This window comes from Haliaeetus leucocephalus, unplaced genomic scaffold (genome assembly GCF_000737465.1).
Source record: "Haliaeetus leucocephalus isolate CR32 unplaced genomic scaffold, Haliaeetus_leucocephalus-4.0 Scaffold173, whole genome shotgun sequence".
Taxonomy (NCBI): Eukaryota; Metazoa; Chordata; class Aves; order Accipitriformes; family Accipitridae; genus Haliaeetus; species Haliaeetus leucocephalus.
Genome location: NW_010972609.1, coordinates 14,758,102 through 14,776,178, shown reverse-complemented (window position 1 = coordinate 14,776,178; position 18,077 = coordinate 14,758,102). Strand labels below are relative to the sequence as shown.

General features: G+C 43.7%; 1 protein-coding gene across 2 annotated transcripts in view; it reads right to left on the bottom strand.

The window, feature by feature from the left end:
• Window positions 1-1,804: 1,804 nt before the first annotated feature.
• Window positions 1,805-18,077, bottom strand: part of OSBPL5 (oxysterol binding protein-like 5) — a 64,683-nt gene continuing 48,410 nt past the window's right edge. Inside the window, exons 13-22 of one of the 2 annotated variants that reach the window (XM_010563873.1) lie at window positions 17,208-17,304; window positions 16,149-16,247; window positions 14,794-14,891; window positions 12,722-12,811; window positions 9,791-9,927; window positions 6,889-7,074; window positions 6,228-6,366; window positions 4,929-5,046; window positions 4,184-4,286; window positions 1,805-3,138 (exon numbers count right to left, since the gene is read on the bottom strand). In XM_010563873.1, the coding sequence (XP_010562175.1) occupies window positions 3,003-3,138; window positions 4,184-4,286; window positions 4,929-5,046; window positions 6,228-6,366; window positions 6,889-7,074; window positions 9,791-9,927; window positions 12,722-12,811; window positions 14,794-14,891; window positions 16,149-16,247; window positions 17,208-17,304 (1,203 nt within the window). In that variant the 3' untranslated portion in view covers window positions 1,805-3,002. Of the gene's footprint in view, window positions 3,139-4,183; window positions 4,298-4,928; window positions 5,047-6,227; window positions 6,367-6,888; window positions 7,075-9,790; window positions 9,928-12,721; window positions 12,812-14,793; window positions 14,892-16,148; window positions 16,248-17,207; window positions 17,305-18,077 lie in introns of both variants that reach the window. The other variant, XM_010563874.1, reaches the window with a different exon arrangement.

Genomic DNA, 18,077 nt, shown 5'->3' with positions numbered 1-18,077 from the left:
GCCAGCCCCGCGGCCCCCATAGCAGCGCCCGCCGCGGCCCCGCTGCGCTCTCCGCTCCTCCCAGCACGGCGTTGCGGCGGTGCCGCCGCCGACGCTTTATCCGCCCCCGGGGCGGGTTCGCGGCCGCCCCCCGCCCCCGCCGCTCCGGGGCCTCAGAGCCCTCCGGGAGGAGCGGCGGGACGCCACGTCGTGCGTTCGGACGTGCTCCGGTACCGTGCTTTGCACCTACTAAGAGCAGGAGGAAACCACGTTAGGAAACGGCCCGATTCGTGTCTCTCCGCCCAAAGCTCACGTGGTGTTGCTGAAGGGCTACTCGCTGATCGCGAAAAGGAGGGGCAAAAGGTGAAAGGAGAATTTTTCCAAAAACGCGCAAACTGGCTGCGTAACTGGGTTTTCTAAGACGCTAAAAGGGTTCTCGACTTTTTCAACAGCAGTCATTCCTCCTCGAGGAATAACATTTCTGGCCATGATTTTCCTCAAGAATACCTTTCATCCTCCACGTGCATGTAACTGGCACGTAGGAACATTCACCTCCAGATGTTGAAATTGGATTAAAACTAATGGCACGAGGATTTTAGATTGTTCCTTTCTGGATTATTTTTTAATCCCCTGCGGCGGCAGCAGTAAATGTTAGAAACTCCACCTCTGCTGATGCATAATTAGTTTATGTAGGTTAATAGTTCCTTTCATTGAACTGCTCCTCTCGTGGTAACAGCGTTTATTTTATTTAACTGCAGTAACAAGTCCCAGTGAAATCCCTGTGGGTGCATAGTTTGGTAAAATGGAAACGATCCAAAGAATTTCAAGCATTCGCTTTACACCTACTGAAGGCTCCCTGTTCAGCACAGGTGGGTTTGAGGATTTTTTTTTTTTTTTTTTAAGTAACCATTTCTCAAACCCAGAGTACATTTGTACCCTGGAGATGTAAATATCCCTACAGAAGAGGAGAGGCTCCTATCAGTGGTCCCAAAGGGGGATGTGTGTGATGAGGAAAGCTGTGCTGACAGGCCAGAGATGTGCTGACTTGCTTACCCATTCAGAGGGAGATTTAGGCAGGAAATTAGCAGACGAGTTTGCACAGCATTAGGAGCTGACGCTTTCAAGGTGCTTACGGGACTTTGCGTAGCCAGGCAGGCGTTACTAGCACCTGGGCATTCTTTGACAGGCAGAGGCCAGGGGGATCCCCTCTCTCTGAGGTTTACGCTGCATGCAGCACGGGTCAGACTTCCTCAGAAAGGAGTGACTAGGATGATGTCCTTCAAAAAGGCACCTGATCTAGATCGATAATGTTGATATTCTTCAAAGATGATTCCTCAAGGATGAAGAATCCTGTGGTTTTCTGGAGACTTTTGCTAGTAACAAAATCACTCTCACCCTTTATTGTTTGAGATCTAGTTCTTGAATGTCAGCTTCCGGATGCCAGCTCTTATCCTGTCTGTTCATGTCAGAGAGTTGTGGTTCTCTCCATGGAACTATCTATTCTCTATCATCAAGTTACTTCCTTAATATAAAGGTTTTCTGAGTTCAAGACAAGTCTGTACATTTATGTGTACAACAGTGAAAATTAAGGCAACCACTTTTCTTTCCAATTTGAGGAAAAGACATGGACAATTTGAACTAGAGGAGTGTCAAAGTGCTATTGCTGTTCTAAGTTATGGCCTACGTCTGAGATTCTTGAAGGCCTTTTCCTGTAGCTTTTCCTCTAAAAAGCATGGCCTAAGAGTTGTTTACTTGTAAAATGCTATAAAACACAAAACTGAGTTCAAACACAGAAATAATTTGTCAGATAGACTGCCACTGAAAGTTGTGTGTAGTTTTATTTCAACATATCAAGCACAAACAGGTTTCCCCTAACTGGGGAATATGATGAGGAATGTACTTAAAAATTCGGAAACATTTACATTGAAAGATAGCCCAGACTGGCACCACCACTAAGTATTTTAAGGCTGTATATATAGCAGTACTTACCACTTGGAACTACTTCAGGCCAGAAAAGAAAGGCTTAGTATTGTCCGCAGTCTACAGAAAATATTGCAAATCTTTAAAAAATGGTGTAAAATAGGAAGACTATTAACAGAGTTGAACAATGCAGTGGCAAAGCCCTTCCTCCTTCCTGACCTTTGACAATAAATGTGCCTACAACCGAACACAGGTACACCTATACCGCTCCCATCCTTCTTGTCTATCCTGGGGCAGTGGATTCCTCTCTACAATGCTAGTGTGTGATATTATAAAACAGCCATATAGCAAATAATAACAATAATAATAAGTGACCAGGTTTTACAAACAGGCGTGTCTGACATTACACTCTATGGGCCTGATCCAGGACACCAGTCAGCTCCGTAACCAAAGGAGGAGCTTTCACTGAATACTTCCCATTTCCTAAAGAGGAATGGCTCTAGGAAATTGTGCATATTTACAGTTCCCGTGGAATGGAAAATAAAACACATCCTGAGGTCCCATTCTGCGTGTGCTGACAAAACAGATCATGACTTAATATCCCGGGGGTGGATTTTTTGGACCAAGTGTGCTCCCTCCCATAATTAAAGGCAGCCGGACAGGCACCGTGGACATCAGTTCTTTACAGCTCCCCAACTGCACTCCCTCACTCGTAGAGCTATGACCCAGGCCGGCATGACCTTTCCAAAACACTGGGGTGTTTACCATTTTGGGGGTATCAATACTGCTGGGTAATTATTAATTGCATCAGAAAATGACAAGACATAGAAAACAAATTGCACAATTAAAGCTACATTTGGCTTCAGCATTAAGGCCCGTACAGGTTAAGAGGTCCTTGAAGATGTACATGTAAAAGGCAAAAATTACATATCTGCAGGAACAAAGTTTTGCAGGTTCCTAGGTCCCTTTTTAACCTTGTTTTTCAACTTTCTTCCACCTCTGCCACGTTGGTTCTAAAGTGCTTTGGTGCCTCGCTGAGCTCCTTGTGCGAGTGGCCCCCCTCCTGCAGCCAGTAATCGTTATTGCTGCCAAACGAAGTGATTTTATTTGAAGACATAATTAATGAATAGTTGACACGTAAGAAAGATGCAGAGGAGAAACCAACAGCGAGAGTCCAGGAGGAAGCTTTCAGAAGTGACCTTCCTGTGGAAGGACTTTTTGTTCAGAGCACTGAGGTTTCTGGAAAAGAAAGCAGTATGTTTATTTGCATGTCAGAGGGAGGTTTGCATTCACACATGTGCGCATACCCAGAGCTTCCACACTGGGATCAGAGACACCCTCACAGGTACAGGACTCTGCCCCGCAGACTTCACCTCCCCTTTTTTTAACAGAAAGATAAATACTTCTGGCTGCTGCTGGATCAGGCAGAGCATGCTGGTTGGCATAAGAAGGTGTAAGTGCACAAATCCCAAGAAATCCCTTCACCCAGCACCCACTCACAAACCTATGCCCCAACCTTCCCACATACAAGAACTTGCCCTGGATACCCCCAAGAGCAGCACAGAAAAGCTAAAGCCATATCACCAATGGCTCCTGCATCCAGAAGCAGTGGACCTCATGTGTGATCCCACCACACTGAAGCCTCAGGAGTTCTGCATAATAATCCTGATGGAGAGGGGAATCAGCAGGGCTCCCTGGAGCAGGTGTGGCAGTTAATACCTCCCCTGACCTCCCTACAAAGGTCTGTGGGGCAAAGCCCTTTGCCAGCAGTAGGTTAAGCAGGTGTGCTCACTGCATCCCTCAGACAGCAACTAGCAATTTACACAAAAAGTGGGAATTTAGTGCTTTTCACCCAAGAAGCCCAGTTTTCAGACCACACACCTGCATCTCTGCAGAAAACTGAGCACATTCATAACATACTTGATGAGAAGGGAGACGCCACACCTTCTTGCCTAGCAGAGATTTACTTATAGCCAGGACCTGGCCCAGCCCCTCCCAACTTTTGCAGCTGTTTTGCAGTTGGGAGTGCCAAGAGGTGTTTAACAGGCTGAGGTGATGCTTTTTGCCCCATAAATAGAGTCTTAAGATGAAAACATTTCCTCACTGTTTCAAGTAGGCGGTGAGTTTGCCTTTCCGCTGTGTTAACAGGTTACCTATTGAAACAGTTGTTAACTACAGCCCCGCAGCTGATAAGGACACTCCAAAGGCCTTAGTGGAGGAGTTAAATATCACAGGCTATTTTTAGTCCATTAAGATCATTGATTTGATGAGAGAAAGTGGTTACCTGTGTATGTCCTGTTGGGCTCTCTGTAGGGATAAGACGGCTGAATGAATTTCCTTCAGGTGATTCATTTCTCTCCCGCACTGAGCGCACAGGCTTTCAAATCCTGCGGCAAAGCATTGAAGGACATTATGTTTTGCACCACCATCTCTGGTGGTGGTGATGAAAACCAAACCAGGTTCACCCAGCAAGTGGCTGGCTGTGATCAAATTGTCACAGCCAGGCAGACACTTTCAGGAGGAAACATGGGGAGAAGGAGACAGGGGACAGAATCTTCCACCCTGAAGACCCAGGTCAATGGAACTGGTCCCGTGACGCTGGCCTGGGGCCCCTTCTCAGCTCTCAGGAACTAATTTTTGCAGCATGCTCCCCAGCTGAGGGGAGGCAAATGGAATGCTCACACCAGCCCCCATCTCTGAAACGTTCAAGGTCACCTCCAACAAAGGCTGAGAAAAGGGAGTGAGAAAAAAAGCCTGTTTCCTATCCGTTGACTGGAATGTCAGTGTATTTTTCCAATGTGTTTGTGCCAGGAATTGGGAAGCCCTTGTTGGCATGGATAGTGTAAGGCAGAAAGAGAAGCAGTATGTATGGTGAAGAGAAAAGCAGAACATTCTCTGTGTTTGCCTCTGGGCTATGGGCCCATGGTATTAACTGGGATGGGAAATGTCCCAGGCCTGCCTGGCTTAAAGGAATAAGATACCGAGGGAAGAAAATTAAAAGCCTGACCCAGTGATAGCCAAATACTTGCCATCATCATCTGAGAGCTCCTGCACCGACTCTGGCGTTGAACAGCTGCTCTCTGTATTCTGGCTGTGGTTGGACGGCTGATCACTGGCTTTGCGACGCCTACAGTCTTTGGCAGACCTCTGGATAAAACAGGGATTAAAAGAGACTTGGTCACTGTCAAATAGAAGAGTTTTCTGCTTGGCTTTAAACAAAATAGTTTGGGGTGCTGGGGAGTATCTGTGAGATTGCAAAGTTTGATTGTTTTCTCAGCAATTGCTAGTAGTTGGGCTCCTGGCAGCTAGTTAAGGATATTACACACATGCCCCACACAGAAGAATTTCCTCCAATGATAACATCCTTAAGACGCCCATCCAAATTATTCTTGTTGTAGCTTTAACTGACACAAACTAGTGATGAATTATATAGTTCTTTTGCTGAGTTGCATACCCACCAACCAGATACATAAGAGAAAGGATGAAAAGAAGAAAAATGTAGAATAGAATTTCCTGGGGAAGATTTTTCAGAAGGTGCCCGAAGGATTTAAACATCACAGAACTTTAATACCTAATTTCCTGATGCACTTTGGAAAGTTTCTCCCTACCTCTTGAATGGGTAAACCAAACACATTGATTCAAACACTTCTCACTGGAGGGTCTGAAAAGCAGTTATGAACCTCAACTTACCCATTGTTTCAGAGATGTTCAGATTTGAGGTATTATAAAAGAATAGTCTTTGTTCATAATAAGTACAAGTTACTCAGTGTAATATGGGCTGTATCTAGCTAGTTGAGCAGTTCTACATTTACAAAGCATTTTATGAATGACGTATATCACTCCAAAGATGAATGCAATGAAATAAGAAAGTATCATCCCTGTTTAAGAGAGAGGATGGAGTACTTGTCTACGTTCTTGCCTTGTCTAAGAGGAAGTAAGCAGTAAAGGCAGATGGCAAAGACCAAAACTGAAGTTGCAGGATCTCAGTGGGGTACTCCAAAACCTTGCTCACACCCTCGCTATGGGAAGTTTTCTGTTTTGGAAACACCGAACAGTAATGTACAGCTCAGTCATGTGCAAAACCCAGTATGAGTCACTGTCACTAACAGTGGGTAGAAGAAAAATACCAAAATATGGACATGTCAACCAAGAATTACAATTATTTGGAGTTAACAATGGTATAATATTGCAGGTCTAGAGCCATAAGCTATATTTATCCAAAACAAACCTTTCAGCCTATGCTGTGCTTACATGAATATGCTGCAGAAAAGGGCTACATATCTAAATAGTCTTAAAGAATATTATATTCTCAAAACCAGGCTATTTACCTTGTGCCGTGTAATTTGATTGTTTATGCATGTTGTTTTGTGGTTTGACATCCTTGTGGATAAGTGTCTTTCCATGGTCTGAAGTATCCCATTCTTCTCGAATTGGGCAATGTCGTTCAAAGGATCCCAAGGTCTTAAACTTTTGAGACCAAAGGAAAAAACATCAGAAAAGCAGGAATTAACACACCAGGTGTGTTAAGAGCAATACATTAACTCCACATGCATCAGGGCAGGCATTCACCCCTGACAGTAACCAGAGTCTCCACAGATGGAGTGTGAGGAGTAACAGACACTTCCCTCTCCATTCACAGTTCCTAGCAATAAATGAGGTTCAGTCTCCAGAGGCTTCACCCTTATTGCCAGGGGAGGAGAGCACAGTTGTCAGCTCTGCTCACAGAGTGCAGAAAACCTCTGCTAAATGATTCCACGCTTGATTGCAGCAATAGGGATTTGTAACAATGACATAGCAGATTTTCCACTGCCAAGCCCTCATTTCCAGCTATTCCCAATTAGTATCAGGAATACGTATTCTAAGAATGACAGGGAGCTCAGAAAGAGCAAGCCCAGGGCACAGTCCTGAATTACAGGTGTGTAACCTCAGTTGCATCCCTGGGGAGTCAAGCAACGAGGTCTGCTCATAACCCCTAACCCCACCACTCACTCCTCATATTTGTAGTGCCATTCGTTAGTCATGGCGTCGTGGCGGAAGAGTAGTGGTTTCCATTCTGTGCCATTCTCTCTCCGCTCCCGGGCAGCATTCCTCTGCTCCTCTTCCAGCACAAATTTTTCCTGCGTTGCCTTGTGTTGATCGCCTTTGTTTATTGCACTGGTAACATGCTGCCAAAGCCTAGAAATAAGGAGGGAAGCAAGTTAAGCCACCTTAAAACCAACAATGCATTTTTCCAGCTGGAACCTTAGAGCAGACACTTTTCAGGTCTATTGATACTCCGAAGGAACTGTAATAGGATTGCTCAGCCTCAGTTTTGGCTTGTAAAGGAGTGTTATGAGAATGGCAACACTGAATGCTGTATACAATGACCTACTGAAGAATGGGGAACTTTCCCCTAGATAACATCCCCTACAATATTCATTAAAATCTTCAGTGCTGTCTGTGCGAGTTATAAGATAGTTATGCTCAACTCATTGAGGTCAGTGGTCTCTTTAGAGGTGTTTGATGTATAATGGAGAATCTGTTTTCTTTCTCACCCTTTCAATCATTTATGTTTAGGAGCCTTTGTGTTAATGTCTATCCCTGAAACAAAGGCTTTATATTTAAAGTTCAGAAGCATTGGAAAACAAATTCGTGTGCACAGCTTCCAGCTGCACATGCAATGTTGTACTTCTATATAGAATTAGCAACCAGATCTGTAGGAAGCTGACTCAATCTGCAACAAACGGACACATACTTGTGCTCACAAACTGCAAGCACGAAGACAGGCTTTCACTCGTATTTGTTTTCAGCTGCCAAAAGATACGTGATCTGTCATATGATGTCTCACTGAGCCTCTGCCCAGAGGGGAAGATCTGCCTTTTATGACAGAAAAATCATTACCTTTTTTTTTTTTTCTTTTTTTTTTTTACTATAGCCAAGCTGTGATAGGCCTCTCAACAGTTCCTTTAATCAGAGCACTCTGATCTTCATTTCAGATTGGAAATACTTCTGAGATTAGCAGCTAGCCCTCCCAAAACATTACCGAGTGGTTTAGCGGTTAGAATAAGCACTGGAGATCCAGGCTGTTCCACCTCCACAAAACACCAGTCCTCCATTTAGAAGATGAATACATTACTGCATTTAATTTGGAGCTTGCTGTGAAGCTCTTAATTTAAAAAGGGTTACTGATGCTTTCATTATATTTCTATCACCATACGTTAACACAACACTTCCAAAAAAGTAGCCTCTTAGATAATTAACTGAAGGCAGAGGAACACTTTTCTGTCCTTTTTGACACGTCACTTCCATTTTCCTGTGTATGAATCTTTTCTCCCAGAAACAAAGGAAGGAAACTCAATTCAAACTCAAAGTGGTGGGGGTGGGGGAGGGAGGAGTGAAAATAACGGCCTGAGAAAATACTGCGGTGGCGTAAAGAGTCAGTCCTAAGGAATACGGTGGTGTAAAGAGCGAGTCCTCTAATTCTAAGAACTTCAGAGGGACATGCACAAAATTGTTTCACAAGGGCAAATTACTCCATCAAGAGCTGCATGTGTCAGACAATGAGACCCTTCATGGTGAGCTGCATGATGGTATGAGCTTCAGAGACTCTCCAGCATTTGTGAAAATAGGTGATTTTCAGCACTGCAGGAAAGACTAAGCAATTCAGGCACAACGTAACCTGGATTAGATGGTAATCATGCAACTGGCACCATAATAAGGAGCTCGGTGGAATGTCTTTTAGGGATCTCTAGAATTTTTCCTTTTGCCTCCTTCCCCTGGATGCATGTATCATTATTAATCTCTGATGTAGCAAAGGGAGTCAACTCTGGCAGTACCATGGTAAACAGAGAAATGGAGATTCTTTGTCCACAAGACCAAGATTTCTCATCTCCTTTAAAAGAACCTTCTTCAGAGGATTAACAGAGAAATGCGCTGCGGTCTGCTCTGCTTTGTGACAATGGCAATTGCACAACTGTAAGTTACAAATACAGACTTTATTGCCCATAATGTCCGCTGCTGTCCAGAACAAACTAAAGGTTCATGTGTTTTTATTTTTATGCAAACTCTCTCTTTACCCATTAAAAGGGGAATTTTCTGAGTGTGATGTGATGCAACACCCAAATTAGATGCCCACAGGGAAGTGGCCAGTGTAATGCAGAACCAGGCAGCAAACTGCATGTACTGGTTTGGGATGCTAGCTGGTACTGGCTAACCATATTGGTGAGATGGCAGGACTAGCTGGTTTGAGGCCAGTGCCACATGATGTTGCTCTAGCTGTTCTACCTCAAGAACTGGCTCAGGGATGCTCATTGCATCAGGTAGTCATTCCTTCCATTTCCTAAGTAAGTCATGTGCCAGGACTCTATTTTTAGGTAATCTAGATTACCCTAAAAAATGGCGGAGACTTCACTGGAGATCTCAGATGAGATTATGAGGCGGGGTTAAATGTCTGTTTAATTACATTCTCTCATAAAATCCTGTTATGTGGTTCAAACTGCTGCTCTGCTCATGCCAGGACTTTCCTGCATCTAGTTTAAGAGCCTGTGGTTGAAACAACGCTTCTTAACAAGACATCTAGCCACAGATTGACATCTTGCGCTTCCATAAAATGTTCCAGCAGTTACAGAGACTCTGTTCATGATCTCTGGAGTTCTGGGAGAGTTGTTATTTTAGCAGATAAAATGTAGCATCCACTCTTTCTCAGCCCAGCTCCCTGGTTATTTCAGAGCTATACTTCATGGAAATACTCCAGAGTTAATAGACTGGAAATAAACAGGTAAATGGCTGGGTAATATGTGCAGGCAAAGTGGGTCGCTGCCTTTCCAGGACTGTGCTGAGGAATTGGAGCCTTTTGATCAAAGCCCTGCTTCCAGTGGGGAAGCAGCAGCAGGATGTTCCCAGAGCTCCTTACCTCTCCGACTCAAAGTCTGTCTGCTCCTCAAACAGCACAATATGGCGCTTCAGTCTCTGCCTTCGTACTTCACTGGTCGGGTTCCAGAACATTTCCGCATTCCCGTTTTTCAACTCATTTATATGTACTTCCCCATCCTGAGAAGGAAAATTAAGTGAAAAGGTTAATGACAATCAGAAACACAAGGCAGAAAATAATCCTGACAAATGGCAGCTGCTTCCGGATGATGATCAGGGATAGGGCTTGGTTAGAAGGCTTCTTTCCTCCTCTGTCCCATTAAATCGCACTGAACACTTCCTGAACGTTTCTGAAATGAGCGAGGCGAGGCATTTCCGGAAACACTGACTGAATTAATCAGAGAAGAATTAGAGAGGGACCTGGTCCCTTTTGTTAGTCTTGTCCCCAGACAAGGGTATCCACAGAAGCCCTAAGATGCTCTTCTTTCCCCACCCAGCACATACAAACAAGATCCCTAGCTCCTTTTCCAGTCTTTCTTCTATTCCTCAATGCTGAAATCTCATGCAGAGCTTACTGAAATACCATACTCTCTAGAAAGGAGAGCTAAAGCTGCGATATGCTTTCACTTTTTTTTTTTTTTTTCAGTTTAGCCAGGTTTTTCTATTATTGTTCCTGAACTTCATTTAGCACTTCAAAATGCCAGGGGCCTTTCATCCTTATTCCTTGTCAATTTACTTGGCAACCAACTATTAAGCAGCACTTCTCTGCTCTGAGGCTGGCTAGATAATATTGCTGTGTCCCTGCTTAACTAAGCTGCTTCCCAGCCTTGCACACAAATGCAGCAATGCCACGGAGCCAGACGGGGTAGTTTACAGAGCATATAGTGAACAGCACGACTCTGACTGCAAGTGAAATGAATCAGACGATTACAGCTGCTGAACAGCACGTGCACTGGTGCCATTCAGCTGCCTGGACATAGTATGAGTATCATGCAAACCTTATTTAGGTCATGGCTATTGGCTTTGCCTGTTGCTGCCTAATTTCTTTGTGTTCCAGCTGCTGCATTTCTTCCCCTGCCACGGTCCCTGATGCATGTCTCAAAAGTCCACTTCCCACATCTTCAGTTGTGAAGCTCCTTCAACCCTGAGGGACTCTCATCCCTCCTCAAAGTCTCCGTCAGGACTTCCTCTGCCATGTCCTGAGGTGCCAGTTCCAGGACAGATCTCAGGTCCCCAAGAGCCCCCCAGCTGTGAATAGGAGGAGGCAGGCAGGCAGGCATTATCAAACATCACTATGTGCATCTCTAAGGGGCATATATACAAGGACTCAGCTGCTGCTTTGATCCTGGACCTGAAAAGCATTGGGATTTGCTTTCCTTCTTTATTCAGGTGGGTTTTCAGGTCCTGAGGCAGAGAATTAGCCTTTCAGCTGTGAGGGTTTCTCTCAGGAAACCGGACTGTGCCAGAGAAAAGCCTGCAGAGCTCAGGAGAGCAGACCAATACTCTCAGCAGGGAGGAAGAGCAAACAACATCCCTACCACTGCAGAGCAGCTACTGTATTCACAGCACACAACTGCAAACAGTGGCTTATGGAGCCACCCTTTCAAAGCCATTTAACTTCTTTTATACATAATTCTAATTTTGTGCACCACAAACAACCAGCACAAAGAACAAGGGAGGAATAAATTACTTTCAGGCTGATAAAACCCAAACACAGAAGGCTGGAAGCTGAGCAGCACACAACCATGTGGCTCGGCGCCCCCGGGGAGCCACTCAATTACATGCTCTCGTTGATGGCGTTTGCAGGACCCACCGCAGTCAAGGTACTCCACAGCTCAGCACAACTCACAATTGTCAAGGCTCATCCTTGCAGGAAAGGGAGCTCAGAATGGAAAAGCTACCCAGGCACAGAGAGCAAATCTCCTTGTATACGCCTAGAAAGGGCAAGTCTCCCAATTTCAAAATGGTCGTTAGCTTTTTATGTAAAAAGACAGATTGCCTGAGGGGAGGAGTCCAGTACCAAAGGCTACGCTGTGGTTAGGACCTTACTATAGAAGGGCTTTATCCAGGCATGTTTCACCTGACCTACTTTAAATACCTTCTTTAGGATGAGACAAATCTTGTCTCAGAAGTGGTATTTTCTATGGACTGGAAAGGGAGCATGGGTCAACTATAGCAAAGATGTAGATGTCTAAATGTAGCTGAGATAAATACCTAAGTGTCCAGCCCAAAGCCAGGGCTCACTGCTTTTGCCTCGGTTACCAGGAATTCCCAACCAAAACTCTAGACTACATCCTTCACCATGCAACTTTATTCTTGCTGGGTTTTGGCTTAAGGATGCCTTTGAGTGATTTACTTGTGGATACGAGATGTGCAAAAGTGCTACCTGCTCTGCTGACTGTTCTGAGCTGCCCATACAGATAGACCCTGACCGAATCTATGCCTCTGTCCTTCACCTCATGAACAGAGGAATAACTGTCTTCTGTCACAAAGGTTTGCTGTGAAAATAGTTAATTTTAAAACCCTGTGAAGTTCTTCCCTGATACTGCTGTAGCTGGGGAAGTATTGAACACAACAGGACAAAAAGAAGCCTCATCATTTTCACAATCACACATAAGACACACTATGTCTCCCACCATCAGTGCTTGTCCTAAGCCTGGGACCCTAAAGACAGAGCCACTGGCTTTGATGGAAACCCTCCTCACTGTTCCCAGCTTTGGCCCAGGCTCTGGGAGTGCGAGCATTACTTGCACTGCAGGTGGATGGGACTACGGAAGCGTAAATGACCTTGAGAGGTGTGGCCCGCAAAGCTCTGCTTGCCTGCACTCCCTGGGGATGGTAGGAAGAGACAGGACACGGGCCCTCTGCAGCCCTGCTGCAAGGCAGGGAACCTGCCAAGGGCTGCCAGTCCTCCCACACACCCTGCTGCCACGCGCACTTAAAACTGTCAGCAACTTCAATTATCGTATGTTACCCAGTATCCATTGAGACTTGCTAACACTTCTTCTCCTGATTTAATCTTCCCAGAGATTTGATTAATGCTTGTGCTGCCACCGAAGAAGGGCTGTCAGGGGAGAATAGAAATAGAAAATATGATCAGTCTAGTGAGAACTGGAAGGGAGCCAAACACAGTGATGCAGCAGGAGGGAAGGAAAGTGCAACCTGCTTGATTTCTACTATTTCTGGGGAAAGGCAGAATGAATTCTAACATGGATTTTGACTGTCTAGCATTGTGCCTTCCTCCTTTTGTCTGTAATACCAAAATCACTGGAGGAGCTGCAGGAAGGGACATAAGCCTTCAGGTGCATTAACATTCAGCAGTGCAAGGCCTCGCCTTCATTGCAAAAACATTTATTGTCAGCTAGACATGGGGATAAGTGTATGCGGGCAAGTCCTTCCCATTGTCCAGAATCTCATTACAGTTTGCACTCTTACACTTGCAGCGTTGTCCAAAGAAAAGGAGCAGCACTAATGCAGTTGGTGACTATTCCTGCTTATGGGACAGCAACAGCAGTGTGGCACTGCTGATGGCTGCATCTGTTTGAAGCCTCCAGTGTGAAGAAGGTCTCGTCAGCAGCAAACAAAAAAAGAAAAAGGGTATTTCCAGAGTCAAGGAAAAGATTCTCAGAACAATGGAAAATTCCCCTCACCTCCTGCCTGCCAAACACAGGAAGCAGCAGTGATAGAGTGACCAGCTCTTCCATTCTTACCACACAACATTTCTTCAGACATTTTAACAGCTACTTTCCAATAACACATGTGCAGAGGAACTTTTTTTTTTTTAATAACAATATAAAACCAAATTTCCCACAATACCCAGGGAAAAAAAATCACAAGTATCTCAAGAATCAATGTATGAAATCCAGCAGAGAATTGGTACATATCCAAATGAATAACAAAGTTATGGGGTTTACCTTTAACTTCTCACAATTCTACTAAAAAAGGTGGCTAAGAAATATTCAAGGCAGAGCATGTAATTAAGCCACAGGGACCTTTCTGAGTCATGTTTGGACTAAGTGTATTGTTTTCAAGCCACAAAAGAAGGGTCTGCATTTTAAGCTCTGAAGTGTTTGTAGGCTTGAGACGACACTGACCAAAGTCAGGGAAATACTCCATTGGCCTCAACACAGTACATCAGGTTTATGGGAAGAACAGGCTTTAAAGACAAGTTTATGCAAATATGAAGGAAGTACATGGGGCAACAGTTCACTTTGTAAGGGCAAATAAAGACAGAAAATTATTACTGCCCCCAGAAAAACGCAGTCTGCAAAAGACTCCCCTAACTCCAGTAACCTCTCCCATTTATGTTGGCTAAGGCTGCAGTTCTAAAGTCCTGCAGGCTCTCAGTTCTCCATCTTTCATTTTATGCCCAGGCAAGAACTTGTTTGTTAGAACAGAAGAGGAATGGATGCTCCTTAAAAAGCAAGTTAACTGTCCAAGAAAAGTTACAGGTCATCACCAGGCTTTCTAGGGGAGGGAATAGCTACATGAACAAGTCAGTAGAAGGCAATGACAGTGCGACATGTCAGTGTGATAGCCATTCAAAATTATCTGCCTGAAAATGGGCTCCTACCCCACCGTCAAGGCAAGGTCCTGTAGCTTTGAGAAACACAAGGTACAAATCATTGTAATACCTGCGAGGTAAGAGTACATATGTGATGGCTACTGGAGAGCTACACCGAAGATCCACATCCTAACTTGCCTCAAAGTAGTTTGTACACCTCACTGTATTTTGCAAGCAAAAATAATCGTACCTTCCTAAACAGCAGCCACACTGTCATTGCCAAACATTCAGAAAAGAGTTTGGCCAGGTGGGTGGCAGTGAACAAGTCACATCATATGTAAAACTCAGACTTCCTGGGTTCAAATCGAGTTGCACTAGGCAAAACTGACTGCAGGATGATGCCTCCTCTCAGGGTAGGCCACCCTGTGGTGCATGCATACATTGCTGGTACCTAAGTGATCTGGTGTGTATGGTCAAACCTTGCCTGGAGTGCAGGGCGAAGCCTGAGATGCATTCAAAATGGGGGCCACAATGTCTCTTACCTTTAGCTTGAATTCCACTTCTGCCCTGTGGTTAGTTTTCTCACAGTCGATGGTAACTTTGCCTCCAAGCTCCATTGTCATGGTACCATATAAAAGTCCTGAAAGGGAAAAAAGAGACTTAAGAGAGGCCCCAGTGGAAGAAATCTGCTTTCTCAACTCAAACTGGCTCTTGCTGAGATGCTGTGAAATTCACTACTTGGCTTAAAGCTTTGAAAAGACAGAAACCGAAGCTTCTAGGAAATGGCTCTTTACTATTAGCATGAAGAATCCTCCCCTGAGTCCATATTCCCCATTTATTACACCAGCTATGAAATAGCTTGACTCACAGGTGCTGATAGTGCATCTGTGGCAAGCTGAAAGTGGGGAAGGAAAAATAAGGAAAGTTGTGCCCAGCAGCTTCATTTATACTAGTGCTTAAATAGACCCAGTCACTTATCACAGGGTGGATGGGGCAGAGAGGAGCTGTAACAGGATTCAGCAGAATCTGGGAGACTAGCAGTCATATAGGGGACTCCTTTTTATACATGCTTACCATTTTCTGAAAAGGTCATTTGCAGAAAAAGAAAAATTGACATGAAAAAGATTTATGCACAGGAATAGTTCACAGAAGGTGTAATTTACAGAAGTAACTGTTTTCAGGTAGCTAGACCTTTTATAAATATTAACTTAGAGGTCAACATGCCAAAAATATTCAGAACCCAAAACTGGATCAAACTGCTGCAGGATTGATTTTATCACCGTGGTGGAAATGCCACTGACACTTAGCTTCCTAAGGAGAAATGCAAAGTTACAGCAGTGAATCAGCAGCCCTCTCCTGGCTTCAGTGCACATTCAGCTCAACAGAGCAAAGCCACATGGTAACAGGTATCAGCCTCACTGAGGCAGCTCATACACTGAGGAATATCATGATTGGAGTAACAAAGAAATCAGAAGAGAAATCAGGAATTTAATTTATTCTCAAAAAGCCAGAAAATATATTAAATCATTTCACTGTTAACATTAGAAAACCTTTTTATCCTCAGAAGCTCAGAAATGTACTCTCATTCTTTCCATCTTCACTTTATCTGCAGTGCATATACATGGTATTTTTTTATTTCTACATAGTGTTAAAACTAACTTAGATGGGCCTAATTCTGTCCTCAGCTCTGCACAGACAAATCAAAAAAGAATTCAATGAGGATCACCAGTCTTCTGTTAAGTGCTATGACTCATGCGTGGAGCAACTGCTCCCTGGAATTACCAGTCCCCGCGATGCCAGGTATTCGAGAGAGAAGAGAGTCAGTGCAAAGTTAGTCAGTATGATACCATTATATTATTTTTTCTGTTTGCTTCCTATCTGAGCAGTCATAACTTACCTTTACAGTGGGCGTATGGCATAGTAATTATATAATCTTCCCCCCTGTTTAGAAAAGTAAGTTTTGCTTTCCCATCCAACAGTGCAGAAAGTGAGTTACCTAGAATTTAAAAGAACAAATACATATATGTTAAAAAATGCATGTTATACTTGGTCACTCATCCTACTTTAGAAAAACATTTCAATTTAAATGTAGGTCACTAATGAAAGAAGAAGTATGAAATGCTAATAATTCAGGACCTTGCAAATCATTTACTGTTGGAGGCAGGCAGTTCTAATAAACTCTCTGCTGTATGGCTCATATTTGCTCTGGCATTTAGCCCCTGTTGCAGAAAGGGCAGTAGATTAAATATGTCATTAGTGGGATGCAGAAAGCAGTTCCAGTGTTTAGAAGTTTATCAGGTCCTTCTGTTCTCACAACTTTTCTGATTTTGTATGATCCCAAATAACAAATAAAACTGCCAGAAGGACAGCAATGACTATTTACAAGTGTTTCAGCAAATACCTTTACCAGAGGATAGTACTTAAGAGGTATTTGCCCAAACAAAAAACCTATTTCAACTAGCAACACTGTTTCAGAGCCTGCAGTTGTGCTGTCTCCATTGAGATTAAAAGATTCAAGGGCATCTTGAAGCTCTAGGGTTCAAGTTTCAGAAATCTGAGAGCTACAGAATTGGTTACATTTATACAGAGACTTTTGCAATAGTCAGTTGAATGATCAGATAGCTATAAAATTACTCATCTGTGAGCATATGCAAAGTAGTCTGACAACCAATTGCCCATACATTGTCATGAACCTCTGCTTTCTGAAAACCAGGTTTTTAAAGTCACATTTTTTCTATCTGATTTTTTTTTTAACATCGGTGTGATGATCTCCCACTGAAATAGTGGAAATGGGGAAAACCCAGGAGAGCCAAGACAAGGAATTAGGGTGTCCTGGTGGCAGATCTCTTAAGCATTTCTTTGTTCTTAACTCTCAACATGCTCAGGAGTGATTGAAAAACAAACCAAAACCAACGCCATGATGTCACCTGGAAGATGAAGAAGCTTAATGCCTTACCATAAAATTTGGACCTAGCTAGAATGCTGCCAGTAATGCAGAATCCGTCCTTCCTATTGCTGACATGAAAAGCTGACACAGGTGGATGATGGGAGACCTAGAAGAAAAATAGGCACAGGTCATTTACAGCAGTCTTTGCAGATTAAGCAGAGCAGAGGGTGTGCATACAAAGCCTCACACAGTGTTACACGTGCTCTAGGGAAACTGCAAGACAGAGGCCGCAGGACTGAGCAGAGACCTCTAAGCTCCATCCGTACCATTAACCTCAATGTTAAAGGAGGGAACGTTATATGAGAGACCATTATATATGGGGACATTATATATGTAAACTTTCTCCCCCACCCGGTATTTTCTTGTCCTTGTGCATTTGAAATCACTTTAGGCCAACAGGTACACTGTCAGATTTTCAACGCAATAAATGACAGTGCAGAACTTTTTGGCAGCATCTGAATAATCTCCATAAAATGGATGCAGTGGCTTAAATAAAATAAAATGAAATAAAACTTCGATTAAATAGGAAAAATGTATGTGAACAGGGAGTCCTTGTACCAAAGTCCACATGGTCCTCAGATCCCTTTATTAGCACCGTAAATCTCAAACTAAATTTTGTCAGGCCAGTTTACTTGTGAGCTCTGCCTTTCATTCATCCCCAAAGACATAGAGATAAGCCCTCAATTTAGTCCTATTAACATCATTACAGAAAGTTTAGAAATGAAGGAAGGTAGGATTTGGTTATGTGTTTTAAGCCCCTTTTTGACAGAGGCAACACAAACCACAACAATGTTTTATTAACAATAAGAAAACAGTAGGGCAGAACCCCATGGAAAAGATCTTTATTGAACAGGCTAATGTTATATATGGGAGACCTGC